The 19,558-nt window shown below is 40.9% G+C and overlaps 1 protein-coding gene across 1 annotated transcript; it reads right to left on the bottom strand.

Annotated features, from left to right (window-relative positions):
- Nucleotides 1-2,371: 2,371 nt before the first annotated feature.
- LOC145864275 (uncharacterized) lies at nucleotides 2,372-19,526 on the bottom strand. The gene is given in 3 exon segments (XM_082969750.1): nucleotides 2,372-4,570; nucleotides 4,572-6,762; nucleotides 19,460-19,526. Coding segments are annotated over 3 exon segments (2,637 nt in total). The 3' UTR covers nucleotides 2,372-4,191.
- Nucleotides 19,527-19,558: the final 32 nt, after the last annotated feature.

Raw genomic sequence — 19,558 nt, 5'->3', positions numbered from 1 at the left:
GGTCTTAACTAGTAAACACAGATTCTAGTTTTCATCCAGTTCACACAGAGAGCTGACTCAGCCTCAGAGCCTCCCTGTTTATACCTCCACACAGGAATACACACTCAGAGCCTACGAGGCTTTTCTAAAAACTACACTTTGCGTGTTTCTCTAACCTCTTTTTTTTTTTTTACTAGGTTTGAGATGTATCCACTCAGCTCGCTGTCTCTCAGGTCAAAGGTGGGTCTATCTGCTCCATTCCCAAAGTGTGGTCTCCCTGAGAACAAGTTTGAGGGATCCCTGGAGCACCACTTACCCAGGTCATCAGGAGCGGTTTTAACATCCCCAAATGTGGTTAATTTCTTTCATAACAAATGAAGAGACAAACTTGTCACACAAGTCAGAGTTATTCTGAAACTAAATCTTTATTCACATATTAATAAGGCAGCAGGTCAATACAACACACACATATCAATTGAGTGCTCTACGATAATGATGGCTGGTCGACGAATCACCACCAGATGATTCATTGAGAGCCCCGAGACAAAAGTACAAAGGTCTTTTACTGCCAAGATACACCCCTTTCAATCTACATGACGAACAACAGATGTATAGAACGGGTAACAAGGTTAAGATTTGTATGAAAGATACTGTCTGCTGAGAATAATAAGTATCTGCTGTAAAAACAGTACTCTTTGTGTAGAGACCAGGGTCTGGCCCTGGGGTCATCTCTCCCTGGTACCATATAGAACAGAAACATTAACTCATGCTGTGGAATGTGGTCTCTTTAGGTTTTATCACCCAAAAGACATTGTAAATATCCTGTCAGTGTTTTATCCCAGAGGCCCATCCTCAGTAGAACACACAGACACAATAGTTCTAAGAACCCTCTATTCTGTTGCATTAAACAACCATTTGATGCAATAAAAGTATTATAACATAATCTTGTAGTTTTGCTCTCAGTGTCCACTGAAAGTTGACTAGTAACAACAACTGGGACCTAAAAGACACCCATCATGAGACCCACTAAATCTGCCCAAGAAGAGGAAAACAAAAGAAAAACCCACACCAAACTTAAAGACAGGAAGCAAACCAAAAAGGTGGAGCAACTAAAGGTGTTGACTCTCCACATCTATCAAGACAACTGGAGCACTGGGCCAGACACTCTTAAATAGAACCTGGACCAGCTCAGGTGAAACGCCAGCACAGGTGTAACACATACTGACTAACGAGGTGACACCAATATGTACCCAAGACACATTTCAGTTGAATGCATTCAGTTGTACAATCAATCAATTCAGATCAAATGTATTTATATAGCCCTTCTTACATCAGCTGATATCTCAAAGTACTGTACAGAAACCCAGCCTAAAACCCCAAACAACAAACAATGCAGGTGTAGAAGCACGGTGGCTAGGAAAAACTCCCTAGGAAAAACTCCCTAGAAAGGCCAAAACCTAGGAAGAAACCTAGAGAGGAACCAGGCTATGAGGGGTGGCCAGTCCTCTTCTGGCTGTGCCGGGTGGAGATTAGAACAGAACATGGCCAAGATGTTTAAATGTTCATAGATGACCAGCAGGGTCAAATAATAATAATCACAGTGGTTGTCGAGGGTGCAAAAAGTCAGGACCTCAGGAGTAAATGTCAGTTGGCTTTTCATAGCCAATCATTCAGAGTATCTCTACAACTTCCATTTCACATTATAATCATCTACAAAGCTTCACCTTCACGAATATAAACATGGTGTCTACTGGCTGTCAACAATTAAAAACAAGAAAAAACACATTTCTAAATAATAATATACAATCAACAAATAAAAACAAGAAAACAAAATAATAATTATTTATTACACGTATAATTTTTTTTATCCTTTTTCTTTCTATAGAATCCTAAAATTCTAGCTTCTAGAACACTCGTCTTCCTAAAACTCACTAGCTTCTAGAACTCTCGTCTTCCTAAAACCCACTAGCTTCTAGAACTCTCGTCTTCCTAAAACCCACTAGCTTCTAGAACTCTCGTCTTCCTAAAACCCACTAGCTTCTAGAACTCTCGTCTTCCTAAAACTCACTAGCTTCTAGAACTCTCGTCTTCCTAAAACTCACTAGCTTCTAGAACTCTCGTCTTCCTAAAACCCACTAGCTTCTAGAACTGTCGTCTTCCTAAAACCCACTAGCTTCTAGAACTCTCGTCTTCCTAAAACTCACTAGCTTCTAGAACTCTCGTCTTCCTAAAACTCACTAGCTTCTAGAACTCTCGTCTTCCTAAAACCCACTAGCTTCTAGAACTCTCGTCTTCCTAAAACTCACTAGCTTCTAGAACTCTCGTCCACTTGGAACGAGCCCAAACAAAACTCATCTCCAATACGGAAAAACGTGCAGTCAAAATAAATTGGGATCCATGGCAACGCAATGGCTAAACACAAAATATTTTTGACTGCCCACCCCTGAGACAATCAGCAACCAAGTTGCCCTTAAAACGGACATTTCTGATTTCAAGAGGAAACTCTGGCAATATCCGTAGTAACTTTCCACCTCAGCTTCTCTCCCTTTTCAGGGTTCACTAGATAGGCATGTTGTTGGATCGGGGCCCAGTCCCCAATGTCATGCTCTAGTACATTTGGGTTGGCACATCTGAGAATGAACACAGATATTCTAAAATGACATTATAAAATGATCCCTGATATTACGTCAATATAATTGTACCCAAAAATGGTCAGTTGGTTGCATAAATCATTGATTACTAAATGCTACATTAATTGTAAATATGAAATATCAAACCAAATGTACACCCCTTTGTTAATATGTATTGGCAATAATTAACTTAATGGTGAGGCATAAAATAATAAAACATGTATCTTTTGTCAGGCTGAATGTTTGAAATATGAGGTGATTTGAGTCCTGCTTCTTCAGTAGTGGAATAAAGACAATTAGCACTTGAATGTTGTCAATAAATGCTGGAGTGATGTAGGATTGTTAATACAATTGATTATAGACCAATTTATAATACTGAGTCCATGTGTATAGGCTGCAAGTACGTTGAATTTAAGTTGTTTTCAAGTCAATGAAAAAACGACATCTTCTCAACTTTCACTTTCAACTAAAACTGAATGTGTATTGGATGTTGGGCATAGTCTTATTTTCAACATCTTTTCAATTACATTTTGCTAGGTGGGATATTTTCCATGCATGGAAAGGGGTTGGAGGCAAAGGACAAATAAATAAGTGCTACCAAACATAACAAGCATTTCACAAACACTACAGTGTATAAATAAGACGCATTAAATAAAACAACAATGAGGACAAGTTTTCATTAATCATTGGGTACATCGTACGAAAAGCATCAGAATTATCTTAAATAGGGAAATAATTCAAGTTCAGAATCACAACATAAAATACATAGGCATTTCATCATTAAGTCCTTTAGGAAATAATGTCTGGTGGGGTGTCCAAATCAAAAACCAAAATGCAGAAACAGTTTGTGATATATTGAAAACCTAAACATAAAATGTACAATATACACAAACATCTGCCACAATAATCATATTACTTGTATTTTTATTAAACAAGCTTCTTATAAACTGCACAAGCACCAAAAACACTTGTTTTGACAAGTAGCAATAAATCACTGATATAGTCAGGGGGGAAATCAGGTTGTACTGTTGTTGAAACTAACACAAATAAAAAAACACATGGAAATGGGAGATATATTTTACCTCACTGGTTAGAGGACAACCTGCAGAAGACAGTCAGCTACATTTTGGAGTGACGCATTTAAATGTAGGGGTCGCTAAACAAAGGAACACAACACTTATTCATCGATATCATGCTAAAATCATTTCTGTGACAGGAGGGAGATGAAGTTGCACGTCCTGTTAAAACTAACAGCTCAAAAACCACACGGAATCTGGGAACAATGTGTACATCACTTGTTAGAGGACAACTTGTAGAAAACAGCTAGCTACATTTTGAAGTGTTGCATTTTGATTCAAGTGGGTCACCAACGTGGTAAGTGTAACAACCCTTTCAGAGCCTGGATTTTCCCCAAGGCTAATATCCATATCATGTTGAAATCAATTGATGAAGGGGCAAACGTTTAGGTGTCTACATTGTCCTACTACAATGTGTTAACATTCTACATTGTGAAGTTTATTTATTGATATCATGAAACAACTCCATGTATTTTCTGATATTTGATCAGAGATCTTTTATCAGATTATCTCTGGGCAGAGCTAAGAGGTTTCTCTCCTCTATGTGTTCTCTTGTGTACAGTCAGATTCCCAGAATGAACAAAACTCTTCCCACATTGATCACAGCTATAAGATTTCTCTCCTGTGTGTATTCTCTGGTGTACAGTCACATTCCCAGAATGAACAAAACTCTTCCCACATTGATCACAGCTATAAGATTTCTCTCCTGTGTGTATTCTCTGGTGTAGAGTCAGATTGCTAGATGCAGCAAAACTCTTCCCACACTGATCACATGTATAAGGCTTCTCCCCTGTGTGTATTCTCTGGTGTAATGTCAGTTTGCTAGATCTTATAAAACTCTTCCCACATTGATCACAGCAATAGGGTTTCTCTCCTGTGTACAGTCAGACTCCCAGAATGAACAAAACTCTTCCCACATTGATCACAGCTAAAAGATTTCTCTCCTGTGTGTAGTCTCTGGTGTAATGTCAGTTTGCTAGATCTTATAAAACTCTTCCCACATTGATCACAGCAATAGGATTTCTCTCCTGTGTGTATTCTCTGGTGTTGAGTCAGATTGCTAGATGCAGAAAAACTCTTCCCACATTGATCACAGCTATAAGGCTTCTCTCCTGTGTGTATTCTCTGGTGTCTTGTCAGATTGCCAGATTCTGTAAAACTCTTCCCACATTGATCACAGCTATAAGGTTTCTCTCCTGTGTGTATTCTCTGGTGTAGAGTCAGATTGCTAGATACAGCAAAACTCTTCCCACATTGATCACAGCTATAAGGCTTCTCTCCTGTGTGTATTCTCTGGTGTACAGTCAGCTGCCCAAATTGACCAAAACTCTTCCCACATTGATCACAGCTATAGGGTTTCTCTCCTGTGTGTATTCTCTGGTGTTGAGTCAGATTGCTAGATGCAGAAAAACTCTTCCCACATTGATCACAGCTATAAGGCTTCTCTCCTGTGTGTATTCTCTGGTGTCTTGTCAGACTGCCAGATTCTGTAAAACTCTTCCCACATTGATCACAGCTATAAGGTTTCTCTCCTGTGTGTATTCTCTGGTGTAGAGTCAGATTGCTAGATGCAGCAAAACTCTTCCCACATTGATCACAGCTATAAGGCTTCTCTCCTGTGTGTATTCTCTGGTGTTGAGTCAGATTGCTAGATGCAGAAAAACTCTTCCCACATTGATCACAGCTATAAGGCTTCTCTCCTGTGTGTATTCTCTGGTGTCTTGTCAGACTGCCAGATTCTGTAAAACTCTTCCCACATTGATCACAGCTATAAGGTTTCTCTCCTGTGTGTATTCTCTGGTGTAGAGTCAGATTGCTAGATGCAGCAAAACTCTTCCCACATTGATCACAGCTATAAGGCTTCTCTCCTGTGTGTATTCTCTGGTGTACAGTCAGCTGCCCAAATTGACCAAAACTCTTCCCACATTGATCACAGCTATAGGATTTCTCTCCTGTGTGTATTCTCTGGTGTAGAGTCAGATTGCTAGATGCAGAAAAACTCTTCCCACATTGATCACAGCTAAAAGGTTTCTCTCCTGTGTGTATTCTCTGGTGTAATGTCAGTTTGCTAGATCTTGTAAAACTCTTCCCACATTGATCACAGCAATAGGGTTTCTCTCCTGTGTGTATTCTCTGGTGTAGTGTCAGATTGCTAGATGCAGCAAAACTCTTCCCACATTGATCACAGATAAAGGGTTTCTCTCCTGTGTGTATTCTCTGGTGTAGAGTCAGATTGCTAGATGAAGCAAAACGTTTCCCACATTGATCACAGCTAAAAGGTTTCTCTCCTGTGTGTGTTCTCTGGTGTAATGTCAGCTGGTGAGATTGAACAAATGTCTTCCCACATTGACCACAGCTATAAGGTTTCTCTCCTGTGTGTGTTCTCTGGTGTACAGTCAGCTGCCCAAATTGACCAAAACTCTTCCCACATTGATCACAGCTATAGGATTTCTCTCCTGTGTGTATTCTCTGGTGTAGAGTCAGATTGCTAGATGCAGTAAAACTCTTCACACAATGATCACAGCTATAAGGCTTCTCTCCTGTGTGTATTCTCTGGTGTCTTGTCAGATTGCCAGATCCTGTAAAACTCTTCCCACATTGATCACAGCTATAAGGTTTCTCTCCTGTGTGTCTTCTCTGGTGTACAGTCAGATTGCTAGATGCAGCAAAACTCTTCCCACATTGATCACAGCTATAAGATTTCTCTCCTGTGTGTATTCTCTGGTGTAATGTCAGTTCACAAGATCTTGTAAAACTCTTCCCACATTGATCACAGCAATAGGGTTTCTCTCCTGTGTGTATTCTCTGGTGTAATGTCAGCTGGTGAGATTGAACAAATGTCTTCCCACACTGATCACAGGTATAAGGCTTCTCTCCTGTGTGTATTCTCATGTGTACAGTCAGCTTCCCAGAATGAACAAAACTCTTCCCACAATGATCACACCTATAAGGTTTCTCTCCTGTATGTATTCTCTCAGGTTTTTTAAGGTCTGTTGACTGGGTGCATCTCTTCCCACATTGAGCACAGCTATAAGGTTTCTCCCCCGTGTGTATTCTCTCCTGTGATTTTAAATGTCCTGGAGAAACAAACCTCTTCCCACAGTCAGAGCAGCAGTGAGTTCTCTTCCCTGTAGATCTCTGCGGGTGTTTCTTGAGGTGTTCTAATGTGGAGAGACTCTTCTCTGCCTTGTCAGCATCATGAGGTTGTTGAGGCTCCCCAGAGGACCCACGGTAGGTCCGTCTCACTCCTGTGTGAACAACAAAGTCAGACAGATGATTAAAGGCCCACAACAGCGGTAATCCACTGTAAAAGGTGATGCCAACAGCGTAGCCATGATGTTGTACAACAACTGACATCTGTAATGAATGTAAAAATTTGACATTTGCCTTAAAATGAGCAAGAATAGTCATATTTTGTCTTGTTTTCACATTAGTAGTAACATCGATGATTGTAGGCTAGAAATAAGATATTCATGTTGTTGAAACTCTAAGCAGTGTGCCAGACAACTTTTGGTCTCCAATATAGGCCCCTTTCTGTATTTGCTAAAATTGCAGCACGAGGGCAATTTGATTGCAGAAACTCCTCCCTGCTAATGAGGAAAGCGATAGTTATGGATGTACTATATCTGCCTGGAGCAAAAATGGTGAGCAAAGATTTTAGTTTTTCACAATGTATTCTGAATGTGAATGGGGGAAATTCAGGGGAGTAACATCCATTTCCAGGTTGCTTATGAGTACATTTCACACTACCTTGGATTATAATTGTAAGGATATTTGAATCTCCTGTTTAATATGTTTCCTAAAGCATTAAGAATTATGTGTAATTATTGAAGAACCGCGTTAATGACAGTATCCATTTGGGTGTTGTCAATAAAGTTAAGATTTTAGTTATTTACTTAACCAGGTAGGCCAGTTGAGAACAAGTTCTCATTTACAACTGTGACCTGGCCAAGATAAAGCAAAGCAGTGCGACACAAACACAGAGTTACACGTGGGATAAACAAATGTACAGTCAATAACACAACAGAAAAATCTATATACAGTGTGTGCAAATGGAGTAAGGAGGTAAGGCAATAAATAGGCCATAGTAGCAAAGTAATTACAATGTAGCAAATTAACACTGGAGTGATGGATGTGCAGATGATGATGTGCAAGTAGAGATACTGGGGTGCAAAAGAGCAAAAGAAGTATATAAAAACATGGGGATGAGGTAGGCAGTTGGATGGGCTATTTACAGATGGGCTGTGTACAGCTGCAGCGATCGGTAAGCTGCTCAGATAGCTGATGCTTGAAGTTAGTGAGGGAGATATAAGTCTCCAAAGTCAGCAATTTTTGCAATTCGTTCCAGTGATTGGCAGCAGAGAACTGGAAGGAAAGTCAGCCAAAATAGGTGTTGGCTTTGGGGATGACCAGTGAGATATACCTCCTGGAGTGCATGCTATGGATTGGTGTTGCTATGGTGACCAGTGAGCTGAGTTAAGGCGACCTTAGCAAAGACTTGTAGATGACCTGGAGCCAGTGGGTTTGGCGACGAATATGTAGCGAGGGCCAGCCGACGAGAGCATACAGGTCGCAGTGGTGGGTGCTATATGGGGCTTTGGTGACAAAACGGTTGGCACTGTGATAGACTGCATCCAGTTTGCTGATTGGAGTGTTGGAGGCTATTTTGAAACTGACATCACCGAAGTCAAGGATGGGTAGGATAGTCAGTTTTACAAGGGTATGTTTGGCAGCGTGAGTGAAGGAGGGTTTGTTGTGAAATAGGAAGCCGATTCTAGATTTAATTTTGGATTGGAGATGCTTAATATGAGTCTGGAAGGAGAGTTTACAGTCTAACCAGACACCTAGGTATTTGTAGTTGTCCACATATTCTAGGTCAGAACCGTCCAGAGTAGTGATGCTAGTCGGGCGGGTTGGTACGGGCAGCGATCGGTTGAAGAGCATGCATTTTGTTTTACTAGCATTTAATAGCAGTTGGAGGCCACCGAAAGAGTGCTGTATTGCATTGAAGCTCGTTTGGAGGTTTGTTAAAACCTCTTAGGGATAGGGGGCAGTATTTTCACGTTCGGATGAAAAACGTACCCAAATTAAACTGCCTCCTACTCAGACTCAGAAGGTAGGATATGCATACTATTAGTAGATTTGGATAGAAAACACTCTGAAGTTTCTAAAACTGTTTGAATGATGTCTGTGAGTATAACAGAACTCATACTGTATCTACATACTGTATCTACTAAAACCTGAGAAAAATTCAAACAGGAGGTGGGAAATCTGAGAATTGTAGTTTTTCTTTTAAATTCCTATCAAAACTACAGTGTCTAAGGGGTCATGTTGCACTTCCTAAGGCTTCCATTGGCTGTCAACAGTCTTTAGAAACTGGTTTACATTTACATTTTAGTCATTTAGCAGACGCTCTTATCCAGAGCGACTTACAGTAGTGAATACATACATTTTTTTTGTACTGGCCCCCCGTGGGAATCGAACCCACAACCCTGGCGTTGCACACACCATGCTGGCATTGCAAACACCATGCTCTACCAACTGAGCCACAGGGGGGCCTGCAGGGGGGTTTCATCCTTCTCCTGTTACTAGGCAGAAAACAGGAGCTCAGTCAATGAGTGGCCTGTCTGAGGACATGGGACTTGGTGATGCGCGCCTTTCCTTCTTTTCCTTCTGGAATGAATACGCTATTGTCCGGTTGGAAAATTATCGCATTTTTACATAAAAAATACCCCAAAGATTGATTGTAAACATCGTTTGACATGTTTCTACAAACTGTAATGGAACTTTTGAGCTTTTCGTCTATTTATTTGCGCCCCCGTCTCGTGCCTTTGGAATAGTGTTCTGGACGCGCCAAAAAAACGGAGGTATTTGGACATAAATTATGGACTTTATCGAACAAATGAACATTTCTTGTGGAAGTGGGAATCCTTCGAGTGCATTCTGCCGAAGATCAGCAAAGGTAAGGAAAGATTTATAACACTATTTTGAAGTTTTGCAGACGCCATGACTTGGCGGGTAACTGTATAGCTTGCTTTGATGGCTGAGCTCTGTACTCAGAATATTGAACAATGTGCTTTCCCCGTAAAGTTGTTTTGAAATCTGACACAGCGGTTGCATTAAAAGTAGTATATCTATAATTCTTTAAATAATTGTTATGTAATTTGTCAACGTTTATGACGAGTATTTCTGTAATATGTGTGCACATTGTGTGTGAACATTTTCTGAACATCACGGGCCAATGTAAAATGCTGTTTTTGGATATAAATATGAACTTGATCGAACAAAACATACATGTATTTTGTAACATGATGTCCTATGAGTGTCATCTGATGAAGATCGTCAAAGGTTAGTGCTTAATTTTAGCTGTATTTCGGGTTTTTGTGACGCATCTCCTTGCTAGGAAAATGGCTGTGTGGCTTTTCTTGTTTTGGTGGTGTCCTATCATAATGTAATGTATTGCTTTCGCTGTAAAGCCTTTTTGAAATCGAACAATGTGGTTGCATTAACGAGAAGTGTATCTTTAAAATGGTGTAAAATAGTTGTATGTTTTAAAAAATGGAAATTATTAGAATTTTGTTGTTTTAAAATTTCACGCCATGCTATTTTGTCAAACAATCCCGTTAACGGGATCCTATCTCGAAGCAAGAGGTTAACACAGTCTCCAAAGAAGGGCCAGATGTATACAGAATGGTGTCGTCTGCGGAGAGGTGAATCAAGGAATCACACGCAGCAAGAGCGACATCGCTGATATATGCAGAGAAAAGAGTCGGCCCGAGATTTGAATCCTGTGGTACCCCCATAGAGACTGCCAGAGGTTCGGACAACAGGCCAGGTCAATGAAGACGGCTGCACAGTACTGTCTTTTAACGATCGCGGTTATGATATCGTTTAGTACCTTGAGCGTGGATGAGGTGCAACAATGATCAGTTCGGAAACCGGATTGCACAGCGGAGAAGGTACGGTGGGATTCGAAATAATCAGTGATCTGTTTATTAACTTGGCTTCGAAGACTTTAGAAAGGCAGGACAGGATGGATATAGGTCTGTAACAGTTTGGGTCTAGAGTGTCACCCCCTTTGAAGAGGGGGTTGACCACGGAAGCTTTCTGATTTTTAGGAATCTCGAACTATACGAAAGAAAGGTTGAACAGTCTAGTAATAGGGGTTGCAACAATGGCGGCAGATAATTTTAGAAAGAGGGTCCAGCTTGTCTAGCCCAGCTGATTTGTACGGGTCCAGGTTTTACAGCTCTTTCAGAACATCACCTATCTGGATTTTGATGAAGGAGAAGCTGGGGAGGCTTGGGCAAGTAGCTTCGGGGGGTGCGGAGCTGTTGGCCGGGGTTGGGGTAGCCAGGAGGAAAGCATCTCCAGCCGTAGAGAAAAGCTTATTGAAATTCTCCATTATTGTGGATTTATCGGTGGTGACAGTGTTTCCTAGCCTCAGTGCAGATTGGCAGCTGGGAGGAGGTGCTCTTAGTCTCCATGGACTTTACAGTGTCCCAAAACTTTTTGGAGTTAGAGCTACGGGATGCACATTTCTGTTTGAAAAAGCCTTTGCTTTCCTAACTGACTGTGTGTATTGGTTCCGGACTTCTCTGAAAAGTTGCATATCGCGGGGACTATTCGATGCTAGTGCAGTACGCCAGAGGATGTTTTTGTAATGGTCGAGGGCAGTCAGGTCTGGAGTGAACCAAGGGCTATATCTGTTCTTAGTTATACATTTTTTAAAGGGGCATGCTAATTTAAGAAAATCCTTATTTAGGAAATTACTTTTAAAGAACAACCAGGCATCCTATACTGATGGGATGAGGTCAATGTCCTTCCAGGATACCCGGGCAAGGTCGATTAGAAAGGCCTGCTCGCAGGAGTGTTTAACAGTGATGAGGGGTGGTCGTTTGACCACGAACACATAACAGATGCAGGCAATGAGGCAGTGATCGCTGAGATCCTGATTGAAAACAGCAGAGGTGTATTTGGAGGGCAAGTTGGTCAGGATAATATCTATGAGGGTGCCCATCTAGCTTGGATTGTAGGATGGCCGGGGTGTTAAGCATATCCCAGTTTAGGTCACCTAACAGAACAAACTCTGAAGATAGATGGGGGGCAATCGATTCACATATGGTGTCCAGGGCACAGCTGGGAGCTGAGGTGGGTCTATAACAGCTGGCAACAGTGAGAGACTCGTTTCTGGAGAGATTCATTTTTAAAATTAGAAGCTCGAACTGTTTGGGCATAGACCTGGAAAGTATGACAGAACTTTGCAAGCCATCTCTGCAGTAGATTGCAACTCCTCCCCCTTTGGCAGTTCTATCTTGACGGAAAATGTTGTAGTTGGGGATGGAAATTTCAGAATTTTGGTGGCCTTCCAAAGCCAGGATTCAGACACGGCAAGGACATCAAGGTTGGCGGAGTGTGCTAAAGCAGTGAGTCAAACAAACTTAGGGAGGAGGCTTCTGATGTTAACATGCATGAAACCAAGGCTTTTACGGTTACAGAAGTCAACAAATGAGAGCGCCTGGGGACACACAGGGCCTGGGTTAACCTCTACATCACCCGAGGAACAGAGGAGTAGGATGAGGGTACGGCTAAAGGCTATCAGAACTGCTCGTCTAGTGCGTTGTGAACAGAAAATAAAAGGAGCAGAATTATGGGTAGTATAGATTCAAGGCCTAATGTACAGACAGGGGTATGGTAGGGTGCGGGTACAGTGGAGGTAAACCTAGGCGTTGAGTGACAATAAGAGAGGTTGCATCTCTGGAGGCACCAGTTATGCTAGGTGAGGTCACCGCATGTGTGGGAGGTGGGACAAAAGAGTTCTCTGAGGCATGTTGAGTGGGACTAGGGGCTCCGCAGTAAAATAAAACAATGATAACTACCCTAAACAACAGTATACAAGGCATATTGACATTAGAGAGACATAAAGCGAGGCAAAAAGCAATCACAGGTGTTGATTGGGAGAGCTAGCTAAGACAACAACGGGTAAGACAACAGTTAATCAGCTAAGACAACAACAACAGGTAAAATGGTGATGAATGGGCAGAGGGTCAGTTAACTACACACAGGGCCTGAGTTCGAGGCTGGGGCCAACAGATAAACAAAACAGAGTACCGTGATTAATGAACAGTCCAGCAGGCATCAGCTATGTAGCCAAGTGATCATAGGGTCCAGTGAACAGGAATATATGAACCAGGAAAGCCGTTAGGTAGCCGTTACTACGCTAGCCGGGAGATGCGCCTGGCTCGAGGCTAACTGGTGCTAGCTTCGGGACAAGGGCATCACCGAAGGCACATCAGACGGAATTGCGTCGACAGACCAGTCGTGATGGATCGGCGGGGCTCCATGTTTACAAAGGGTCCAGGCCAATTGGCAAAAGAGGTATTGTAGCTGGAGTAATTTTGTTTGCTAGCCGGGAGATACACCCGGCTCGAGGCTAACTGGTGCTAGCTTCGGGACAAGGGCGTTAGCCACTATAGCCACTCCGGTGCAAAGGTCCAGAGCTTACGGCAGGAATCCGGTGATGTAGTGGCTTCTAGTCGTCTTAGTGAAGAGTCCGGGAGGCGTCAGCTGTGTAGCTGAGTGATCCTAGGGTCCACTGAGCAGGCCGGGAGATGGGCCTGGCTCAAGGCTAGCTTTGAGGCTAGGTCACTCGGTAGCAGCTAGCTAGCTGCGATTATCCGGTGTAATGGTCCAGAGCTTACGGCAGGAATACGGTGATGTAGTGGAGAAAAACAGTTCGATATGCTCAGGGTTGATATCGCGCTGTGCAGACTGGCAGGTATTATCCAGGCTAAAAGCAGCTGGTGTCTGAGCTAAAAAGGTAAAGACATCTAGCAGTGGTTAACAATGACTAAATAGCTTCCAGCTAATTAGCTGGTTAGCTGCTGATGGAGGTTCTAGCTATAAGGCCTAAAAAATAGCAGATCCGTATCATAATGGGTGAGGCGGGTTGCCGGAAGGTATATTTAATTTAAAAATGGAAAAAAAGATTGAAATATATTGCAATATATTTTAAAAAAGACGAAAAAAACAACATTTACAACACGCCATCTAGGATTACAAGATGAATCTCAGTTAAAAACCATTGGATTTAGCAAACTCTGAAATTATTCAGTATTTCTGTGCCCACGAAAACTGTTTTCCCAGCATAACATAAGGAGCCACTAAATGATACATAATTCGAGTGCATTTCAGAATTTAAAAAAAACTGTCCGACAGCAAGATCCAGTATTTAAGTTGAAGTTCATCATATGACAAGCGTAACGTTATGACTATAACTACTGTTCCCTTTCAGTCGGTCAACTTCGGTACAACATACTATAGACAATCAATTCCCATGCCGACCCAAACGGACACTAAATGAAACGGACCCTGGCAGACCACCCAGACCCGACCTCGCAATTTATTAATTGTCTTTGCTTGAAACACTCCTGTCAATGTTGAGTAAGGACGCACACCTAATTACGCGTATAGAAGTAGGACTAGTCTACCTGGCCTGCACGCAAATGTAGGCCTATAAATGTGCCCATTTGGGGATGTCTGAAAGTATTTCTGATTGTCTTAATGCACCACCACTAATGAGTTGTGGAGCTTCTCAAAGTAATTTTTCCTTCACCTCAAACAGCAAGTAAACAAAGTCTAATCAAAATCAATTGCGTACGACAATAGTTCCTCTAAGTATTTTCGTAAAATATTTCCACTCGGCATGAAAGGGAAAAATGTTATGCTCTGATCCAGTGGAAATGTCATAAAATACCTGATTACTTATTTTCCTTTGCACAAATAGCCGACAGCTGTGTCTGTCCTGAACTCACTGGCGCCGGGAAACTGAGGGCCGAGAATATTTTATACAATGTTGCAAGCTTGCTATCACAAGTTTCGGAGGACCCAGTTGATAGTTGATACAATGTTTCAAGTTTATTTTTACATAGTTGGCAATGGCAATAAAAGTTACTTTTAGATTTGTATAATTTTCATTTAGATTAAGATAGAATGTAGATTAATCACAGACAATGATTTTGAGATACTATTATGAATTAAATTAAACTGTTCCAGTAAAATATGCATATGAAAATCATAACTGGCACGCAGATCGGTAGAAATGGTAAGATACATTGTCACTCTAAATGGAAAAGTTTTACGACCTCTGGTGTAGTCAATTACTGAAAAAAACTTCAGGAGCAAAACGGCAGAATTTACGAAGTCCAGCAGCAGCGGGGGGAGGAGGAGGGAAGAGTTTTTCTTGGTTAAATTGGTGACTGGCTCCCTCGAGTAACTTGTGTATCTGTAATTATTTAATCAAACAGCATGCTTACAGCATCAGACAAGTTACGTACATATAGTTGATTTTATTAAAACACATGGAGCGATTGGTAGAAAGAACAGATGACTCTTGGTTGACCAAGAGATATTTTAGTTGGGGACAACACTAGAACATGATTTTGGGGCTCCCGAGTGGCACAGCGGTCTAAGACACTGCATCTCAGTGCTTGAGGCGTCACTACAGGCTGTATCACAACCGGCCGTGATTGGGAGTCCCATAGGTTGGTGCACAATTGGCCCAGTGTTGTCCGGGGTAGGCCATCATTGGAAATAAGAATTTGTTCTTAACTGACTTGCCCAGTTAACTTGTTGGGGATAGGGGGCAGTATTTTCACGGCCGGATAAAAAACGTACCCGATTTAAACTGGTTACTACTCTTACCCACAAACAAGAATATGCAGATAATTAGTAGATTTGGATAGAAAACACAGAAGTTTCTAAAACTGTTTGAATGGTGTCTGTGAGTATAACAGAACTCATATGGCAGTCAAAACCCTGAGACAAACCCTAACAGGAAGTGGAAATCTGATTTGTGGAATCACTTTCAACCCTTTGCCTATGAAACACACCGTGAGTTAGGATTCATTTAGCACTTCCTAAGGCTTCCACTAGATGTCAACAGTCTTTACAAAGTGGTTTGAGTCTTCTCCGGTAAAAACTGACCGAACGAGAGGCCTGGAAATTTTGTCATAGAGGGAGGGCCATTACTACTATGATGCGCGTGCCCGTGGGTACTCTCTCGCTCCGAAACGTTTAGTAAGACAATGCAATCGTCCGCCTTGAATATTTTTGAAGTTCTGATTGAAAAAGGCCCTAAAGATTTATGTTATACAACGTTTGACATGTTTGAACGAACGTAAATACATTTTTTTTTGCACATTCGTGAGGACAAGTCCCGCGCGCTTCGTAAATTATGAGTAGCCTTCGGAACGCGCTAACAAGAAGGAGCTATTGGGACATAAATTATCAACTTTTTCGAACAAAACTACATTTGTTGTGGACCTGGGATTTCTGGAAGTGCCTTCTGATGAAGATAATCAAAGGTAAGTGAATATTTACAATAGTATATTTGATTTTAGATGAGTCCAAGATAGCGCTAACCTGTATCGCCTAGCCTATTTTTCTGAGCATAGCACCTCGTTTATTGCAAAGTGTGATTTCCCAGTAAAGTTATTTTTAAATCTGGCAATGCGGTTGCATTCACGAGATGTTAATCTATAATTCTTTGAATGACAATATTATATTTGATTCACCGGAAGCATTTGAGGGAAAATATTTTCTGAACGTCACGCGCCGATGTAAAATGCTGTTTTTATATATAAATATGAACTTTATCGAACAAAATATGCATATATTGTGTAACATGATGTCCTAGGAGTGTCATCTGATGAAGATTGTCAAAGGTTAGCGCTGCATTTAGCTGTGTTTTGGGGTATTTGTGATGCATGCTAGTTGCTTTGAAAATGGCAGTGTGATTATTTTTGGCAGGGTACTCTCCTAACATAATCTGTTTTGCTTTTGCTGTAAAGCCTTTTTGAAATCGGACAACGTGGTTCGATTCAGGAGAGGTGTATCTATAAAATGGTGTAAAATAGTCATATATTTGAGAAATTGAAGTGATAGCATTTATGAGGTATTTGTATTTCGCGCGACACGATTCCACTGGCTGTTGACTAGGGTGGGACGCAAATGTCCCACGTTGCCCAGACAGGTTAAATAAAGGTAACATATAAATAAGTGTTTTTTGACAAACCGTTTTTCACAAATCCATCAAGGCACCAACTTTGAGAAGGGTTTAAAACAAAGGTTTCAAACCAATTCATGAATGTAATTGAATCTAGGAATGTTTCGCCTTTTATGTAATGGCATGAAAAAATTGGCTGAATATTATACAATGACTTATCAACAGCTGTAATAATTTGACCCCCACAGGAAATCTACACTGGTAATTCTAGAATATACTATATAGTCTAGAAACCTGGTTAAACTATCATTATGACATCATGGATGAATTCTAGAATATACTATAAAGCCTAGAAACCGGGTTAAACTATCATTATGACATCATGGATGAATTCTAGAATATACTATTTAGCCTAGAAACCTGGTTAAACTATCATTATGACATCATGGACAGCCAGTCTTTGTATTCATAGTGTAGTGAATTCAGGGGATAGCCTGAAGGTTGCTACAATAGCTTTCTCTTTCAATTTGAGAGTGATTACATTTCTCCTTCCCCCATCCCTCAGCTGTTTACCAAACCAAGTCTCTAGGCAGCCATTTTGTTGCTGTTTAAAAAAACTCACACAGCAATCACTCAACCAATCTGCGGTTCAAACACTGTTTTGGTAATAAGATGATGGGTTTGGAGAAATGTAACTACTTTCAAATGCATAGACAGACCTATGGATGCAATGACTGACCATCCATGATATCAACATTACAGTTTTAACCATGTTGAGGCTGTACAGTGTTGATTTACATTGTTTCTAGATGTTGGAGTAAAAAAAAGCTTATTTGGGGATCTGATGGGGTAAACTAAGCTCATGAGGCATGTGTTATATTCTTCAAGAATCAATGGCTATATATAAATAATTTAAAAGTCCAAATATGGATGTAGAAATGTTATATTTCCCCTTTAACACCAAACATCAGTTCAACAACTGCAGAGTTTGTGCCTCTGTTAAGACAGTACTTACTAGTGTTAATCGGGGAACGGTTTCTCAAAACCATCTTATGGCTAAGTTCACCGTTAGAACCATTGGATGCCTTAACCTCTTGGGGCTAGGTGGGACGCTAGCGTGCCACCCGTGGTGCACTCCATCAACAGCAGGTGCATTTCAAGAGCGGCAAATTTGAATCCAAATAAATGTCAAAATTCAAATTTTTCAAAAATACAACTATGTTACACCATTTGAAAGATAAACATCTCCTTAATCTAACCACGTTTTACGATTTCAAAAAGGTTTTACGGCGAAAGCATAAATTTAGAGTATGTTAGGACAGTACATTTACAAGAGTTGTGTGTAATGTTTTGTCAAGTCAAAGACAGGGTCACCAAAACCATAAAACCAGCTAAAATGATGCACTAACCTTTTACAATCTCCATCAGATGACACTCCTAGGACATTATGTTAGACAATGCATGCATTTTTAGTTCTATCAAGTTCATATTTATATCCAAAAACAGCGTTTTACTATGGCATTGATGTTGAGGAAATCGTTTCCCTCCAATAACCGGCAGTCAAGTCAGCGTCAGAAATTAAATAATAAAAATTAGAAAACATTGGTAAAATATTATATTGTCATTTAAAGAATTATAGATTTACATCTCTTGAACGCAATCAACTTGCCAGATTTAAAAATAACCTTACTGGGAAATCACACTTTGCAATAATCTGAGCACTGCGCCCAGAAAAATACGCGTTGCGATACAGACTAGACGTCATGTTGGGGAGATCTAAAATCGAAAATACTATGTAAATAATCCATTACCTTTGATTCTCTTCATCAGATGTCACTTCCAGGTATCACAGGTCCATAACGAATGTAGTTTTGTTCAAAAAAGCTCATCATTTATGTCCAAAAATCTCCGTCTCGTTAGCACATGATGTAAGCCAGCCGGACTTCTCGTCATGAACGAGGGGAAAAAATATATTTCCGTTCGTTCAAACATGTCAAACGTTGTATAGCATAAATCATTAGGGCCTTTTTTAACCAGAACATGAATAATATTCAAGGTGGACGAATGCATACTCTTTTATAACGTATTGGAACGAGGGTACCCAACATGAACTAGCGCGCCAGGTGTCTAATGGGACATCACCGTTCCATGGCTCTTGTTCGGTCAGATCTCCCTCCAGAAGACTCAAAACACTTTGTAAAGGCTGGTGACATCTAGTGGAAGCAATAGGAAGTGCCAAAATATTCCTAAACCCCTGTGTTTTTCAATGGCATAGGTTTAAAGTCAATACAACACATCAGGTATCCACTTCCTGTCAGAAAATGTCTCAGGGTTTTGCCTGCCAAATGAGTTCTGTTATACTCACAGACACCATTCAAACAGTTTTGGAAACTTTAGAGTGTTTTCTATCCATATATAATAAGTATATGCATATTCTAGTTACTGGGTAGGATTAGTAACCAGATTAAATCGGGTACATTTTTTTTATCCAGACGTGCAAATGCTGCCCCCTAGACCCAACAGGTTAAGTTGCGTTTGGAAAACCGGGCCCAGAAATCCAGTTTCTTCCTCCTCCTTTATCGACATAACAGTCATCTCCTCCTCATCTTTCACTCCATAAACTGCATCCTCCTCCTCTTTCACTCTGAACGAGTCTTTTTCTTCTTTCACAGTAACGGCCTCACCCTCTACTTCTTGTTTTACTGTGACATCCTCCTCCTCTTTCACTCTGAACGCGTCTTTTTCTTCTTTCACAGTAACGGCCTCACCCTCTACATATTGTTTCACTGTGATGTCCTCATCTTCTTTAGTAGGAGAGTAGCTCAGTGACCGCATGGTCGGAGAAGTTAGCTAGGCTAATGCTAACT

This window comes from Salmo salar, chromosome 02 (assembly GCF_965601325.2).
Source record: "Salmo salar chromosome 02, fSalSal1, whole genome shotgun sequence".
Classification (NCBI taxonomy): Eukaryota; Metazoa; Chordata; class Actinopteri; order Salmoniformes; family Salmonidae; genus Salmo; species Salmo salar.
This window is presented reverse-complemented; position numbering and strand designations above follow the sequence as displayed.